The sequence below is a fragment of the Chaetura pelagica genome, unplaced genomic scaffold (genome assembly GCF_000747805.2).
Source record: "Chaetura pelagica isolate M959 unplaced genomic scaffold, ChaPel_1.0 scaffold315, whole genome shotgun sequence".
Lineage (NCBI taxonomy): Eukaryota > Metazoa > Chordata > Aves > Apodiformes > Apodidae > Chaetura > Chaetura pelagica.
The window spans coordinates 159,682-165,405 of NW_009953187.1; the positions used below are offsets into that span (position 1 = coordinate 159,682).

General features: G+C 40.1%; 1 protein-coding gene across 1 annotated transcript in view; it reads left to right on the forward strand.

Moving 5' to 3' along the window:
- Window positions 1-5,724, forward strand: part of TMEM242 (transmembrane protein 242) — a 24,340-nt gene that overhangs the window by 4,103 nt on the left and 14,513 nt on the right. The window contains exons 3-4 of the mRNA XM_009997349.1: window positions 1,184-1,288; window positions 4,351-4,488. Of these exons, the coding sequence (XP_009995651.1) occupies window positions 1,184-1,288; window positions 4,351-4,488 (243 nt within the window). The remainder of the gene's footprint in view (window positions 1-1,183; window positions 1,289-4,350; window positions 4,489-5,724) is intronic.

Genomic DNA, 5,724 nt, shown 5'->3' on the forward strand with positions numbered 1-5,724 from the left:
CCCCCCTGCAGAGGCAGCGGTCCCTGTTGCCACAGGCTGGGCCTACCCCTTGCAGTGCTTTCCTGCCCCTCACGGAGAGGCCGTGCATCCGTCTCCTCCTCTTGAAGGAGAGGTTAATTTAAGAGCAATTACTCTTGCTGAAATCAGGGAAATGTTGGTTAGTAGGTCTTGGAATGTAAAGTGCAAAGTTTGGACAGCACGTGAGGTCTTCCTGCTCCCAGGCGGGAGGTACATTGTATACACTGACGTAAGGACGCGAACTTCTCCATTGCAATAACAGGATAACTACATTTTTTAAAGTGAGACCTAGCATAAGCATGTTTGTTTTACTTCTTGCTATTCAGGCCTGTTTTTAATTACCCAATTGGTATTAGGAAAGAGAAAACAGTCTGGGTATCAATAGTTGCAAAGGAAAAAAACTTGTAAGCCCCTGATGTTTTTTTAATTTTGTGTATGAATCAGATGGTTCTGCACAGTGAACTCAGTCTTTGTAACAAGCCTTTTTCTTCAAAGTGGGCAGGTATGGCTACATGTACCTTTGGTGCAAGAACTAGAAGGGATCAAAGGACCACAAGCAACTTTGGAAACATTGAAAGAACTGAGAAGTGAGAAATGCCTTCTGTGTTGGGAAAGCTCTCTGCTAGTGTCACTTTTTTAAATAGAGCATTAGAACTTCAAATTAATAAAGCTGAAGAACAGGTGTTGCTTATAGAATGGTCTTAAGGTACTGGTGGATTTTCAGGTGGTCATTTGAAGTAACAAGTGATGCAAAAAAACCCAAAACATCTTCATTTTGGGGAAGGGTGAGGCATAGCCATAGAACAGGATGATTTTGGTAGCCTGGCTCTGGAGGGAGGAAGACATTCTGAAGTACTGTGAAAAGGCATCCTGGGATTTTAATGATTTTTTTGAGTGTGTATGTGGCTTGAAAATATATACACTTGACATTAGTTTTCAAAATGCTCTATTTAAAAATATTCTTTCTTGCTTTCTTGCCATATTGAGTTAATGTAAATAATGTAGATGACTGTGCCTTTCCCTTCAGTATATGCTGGCAGATCTTAATTTTTCAGATTTTATTTTCAAAACAGGTTTGTTTTTTGTGGTTTGTTTTTTTGTTTGTTTGTTTCTTTCTTCCCCTCTCCTTAAGAAACAAAATCTTAATTTTTATTTCCCTAAACTTTTTTTGGCAGGTGGAATTTTTCTAGGTGCTGAAGCAGGAATGATGGCAGGTTTTGGCACCACACTTGCCATGACAAAGAAGAAGAACCCAGACTGGTTCAGTAAGGTTTGTTCCTTTTAAACTATTTTCTAACTTTGATACACAGGACAGAAGAATTCATGTAATGTGTTGTAGAAATTTTTACATACGTGGATTGTGGCTGAACAAAGTTGATGGTGAGAGCACTAGACTTAACTGGAGTCAGTAGGGGTATGATGAATTTAAAAATCAGTTCAGAGTTGGCAGTGCTAAATACTTTAGAACCTGAGATTAGCTGAAATACATAAAGCTTACACTGTTTGCTGGAATCATCCTACTGCTGTGTAATGGAATATAATTGATGGGCTGTTTTGATTCTGTGTAGACACATCAGCCATGAACCTGTATCACCACAGTGATCCAGTTCACTATGTGGTCGCCACAGTGCTACAGTGAATTGAGGAGTGAGGTAACTGCAGTGAGGGTGGGAATGAGGAGGTAGAAAGCCTGTAAGCTGTAGAATATGTTTACTGGAATAATTAAGTTAAAATTTAGGTGCTCTCTTCCCACCATGTAAGGGGACTGATGAATGTCAGAAGTGTCTTGGTACTATGATATCTGATGGCCAAAAATAATCTGATCTCTCACGATTACTAACAGGATCCACCTGAGCATTCTGAAGAAAAAAATTAGAAAGCAAAGCTAGCAATTATACTGTGTTAGGATATGAAACTGAAACATGGTGTATTTAATTGAAGAACACTTTTTTTTCCTCAGTAATGCTCTGTTACTGCAAAAAATGTAAAAACCAGACCCTTAAAATTGATCAGTCTCATCTGCACTGAGCCCTTAAAAGACAACATCTCTGTCCCAATAAACTCGCCAAGCAGCAGTCAGTGAGGTTGTCAAATGTTAGAATCACCGAATGGTTTGGATTGGAAGGGACCTTAAAGATCATCTAGTTCCAGGGACAGGACAGGCAGGGACACCTCCCTCTAGACCAGGTTGTTCAAAGCCCCATCCAGCCTTGAATCATACAACAAACTGTGGTGGTTACAAAAATCCTTATCTGTGTACATAGTACCCTGAGGAATCAGCCTGTGACTGCTGTCAGTAAAACCAGATCAATTGTTTCCATTTACCACTTTTTTTCTGGGGCAATCAAGCATTTAAATAGCATTAGAGTGGTGTTTTTTTGCCAGCCATTTTCACAGATAATGACTCCTATTTAAAGACTGTGTGTAGGATATTTTTGCCCATTCATTTCCCATCTTCCAAATGGGAGAAATTTTGCCGTGTGTCGTTGTGTATGGTTAGAATATAGAAGCAGCAAAAATGTCAGGAATAATAATGAGCATTTTAAATCTGCTCAAAGCAGTCTCTGCTGAAAGTTCATTAGCTGTGGCAAGGAAATAATAGGATGTGATGTCAGTGTGTGCCTAAAGATCTCTGTTGTTTGTGTCTGTGTGCACGTATGTGTACACTTACAGAACATTGTTTTGTTAACAGCTTCCACTTTGGAATGTCCAAATCAGAATAAATAAGGATCAAGATACATTTTGCTTACGCCCTTTACAAGTGTGTATTTGTCCTTGGATAACTGCCTACAGCTAAATCCTAAGGAAAAGTGTTCATGCTAAGAACTCTCCAAGGGTCATTTTAACATTTCAGTAAATACAGAGCCAAGAGGAAGAAAACACCTGGTGCTCTTTCACTGACCATATACCACAGTGATAGACACTACATTTGTTTAGTTATATTAAAGAGAACCATTATTATTATTTTTTTTAAATCACATTACTTTTAAAGCAAGAATATGAAATACGTTTTCCCCACTTTTTGTGATAAACAGAAAAGTGCAGCTCTGTGGTGTGTTTTGGAGGAAATTTTTTTTAATGCTTCTGCAAGTTAATGTCACTTTTCAGTATTTTAGACTATAAATGAAACAATTCTTTATTGAATATAATTGTATGCTTGCACTCTCATGTTTACCTTTAAGTATTAATTATTTTTTTTTTCCCAAGATAGTAAGTAAGTAGGACTGTTCAGTTGTGTGAGGACTGTACATGCCAGTCTTTAACAGTTATACTCTGAAATCTGTGTTTCCATGTGAAGAATTTAACAGTGATCCTTTTTGGGGAAAAAGCCAATCTTTCTTGCTGAGATTTACCACTATGAGCCAGAGGATTATGTACGTCCTGCTGCTGTTGCAGACTCACAGGCTGAAGCTGCCCTATCCGGTGAACGTGTGGCATGAATTGATGTCAGCCAGCGTGTGACTTATGCCCTTGGTAGCTGCCACGTGTATTTATGTGCTGTGACAGAAAAGGTTTCATCGTGGTTGGGACCGCATCATGGCTGAGGCTCCATTCTTCCTGGCCTGAGGAAGCTTTTCCAAGTGACAACATGTTGTGTTTTCAGGACACATCTCATGGCAGACTCTTTTATAGTAGTATCTTAACAAGTGGTTAAAATGGCCTACTCATGTCTCTGACAAAAATGAGTATGGAGACTGCAGTGTTGTCTGTGTTGCCACTTGCTGAACTCTGCAGGGGGATGGGTTCAGTGTTGCTTGCTTTTTATAAAATTTTCCTAAACAGTTTCCAGAGCTCTTTCAGAGTTATAGCCCCTTGAAATTAGCCTCTCAGTCACTGTTATATCCTGTGTCCAGCTGAAAGCTACTCATGTTCCTGCAGTTTCCTCATCTGCTATTTCAGAAGTACATAGAAGTGCATAGGCTAGTGATTGCCTCCCCACCCACATACTCCCCAAGAAAAAGTACCAAAAAAATGTACAGTGATGTCACTGGCTTGTGACTGGTTTTGATTCATTTTTTTTATTTTGACTGGTAGGATAACTGAGCATTGGAGTCTTCTGCCCATGAAAGAGATTACTTCAGCATTTCTGGGTAATAAAAATTGTCCCCAGCTAGTACTGGCAACCATGAAAGCTGCTCCAGGTGGGAAGGCAGCTCATCCCCCCTGCTTGCGTGGCTCTTTGGGTCTGCTGGCAGATGTGACAGTTTCTGTGGCCACATTAGCACAGCTGGCAAATCAGGAAAAATTCTAGTTCACAGAGTTAGCTTTTTTAGTTCATCTTTTTTTTCCAGTTATTTTTCACTGTCTTCATCACTTTATTTTTGGTTCTAGGGGATTACTGCCACAGCTGCACTACCAGAGAGTGGATCATCACTGGCCTTACGAGCCCTAGGATGGGGCTCACTCTACGCATGGTGCGGAGTTGGATTGCTCAGTTTTGCCATCTGGAAGGCTCTGGGTGTGCACAGTGTGAGTAGCAAGTATGATCCCCTCAAATTCCATATTTTGCCTTGGGCAGTGCATCTTGGGGCGGCATCTCTATACTACTTAAGGTTAGTCACACCTTCATTCACCACACATAGAGTGACTAACCAGAGTTTGTGCGCATGGGGAAGGAGTTCTTACATTTGCAAAAAATGGGATGTTGTGGGATGAGACCACTTTGGGAGAGGAACATATTCTTCCTGCTTATGTTTCTTTGCACAGATGTTTCAGATTATTCACGAAAGAGCCAGTGTTGTAATTTAGAGACTAAAATAGTAGCTGTAAACCTTCTATCTCTTTTGCTTATTGAATTGAAGTGTGAATTCTATGTTTAGAGCAGTTTGTTTATTTGTCCAAGTTCTATTTTTTGCATCAGGACACTAGGGACATAAGAAAAACTGAGAGGAAACCAGCTTGCCTTCTAGTACATTTCTGGAAGGGGCAAGGGAGCAGAAGATTGATTTTTGTGTGCAACAGAGTGGTAGTCCATGACATACCGCATCAAGGCAAAGAAACTCGGGAAGCATTTGTATGTCCCAAGAGGCTAAGGCTATCTTTAGTAAATTGCTTATGTTCTAGTGTTCTGTGGTGTCGAGCATGAACACTGAAGTTCATGTAAGCATTTTTGTTTGCTCCTGGTAATGAGCCATGACTGAAGAGTCCCTCACAGCTCTAAATTTGGCTGAACTGTCTGCACCCTTTTTAGGAATGAATAGACTTCCTTTACTTTCCATGGCAAATTATTTATATATTCAGCAAAGTGTCTCCCTAAACTAAAAAGAAGAAGATACTACTCTATCCCAGTACTGTTCTCATTACTATCTTTATTCAAGCTCTTACTTCTTGTCTACATTGCTGATGTATCCTGTACAGGTCATGAGTTGGGTCCCAAGATACAGTACAATTCCTTATTCCTTACTTTCCAATGTGGATTCTCAATAGGAGCCAGCAAAGGAAGGGAGAACACAAAAAAAAAAGTATAGCAGGATATGGGAGGCGTCTAGAACACATTTTGTTTAAACTCAAGTCCTCCTTGTGAGGCTGTAGTGGAATGGCAGAGAAGGCAGAGGAAGAGTGGGAATACCAGTTTATACTCTCTGCATGCCAAGCTACAAAAGTCCACTAAGTTTACTGTCAGTTTTATCATCAGCCAAAACGGCTCATTTCACACTAGGCTGCTGATTCTTATTTTCATTCTGTTAAAGTACTTCTGGTCCTGCT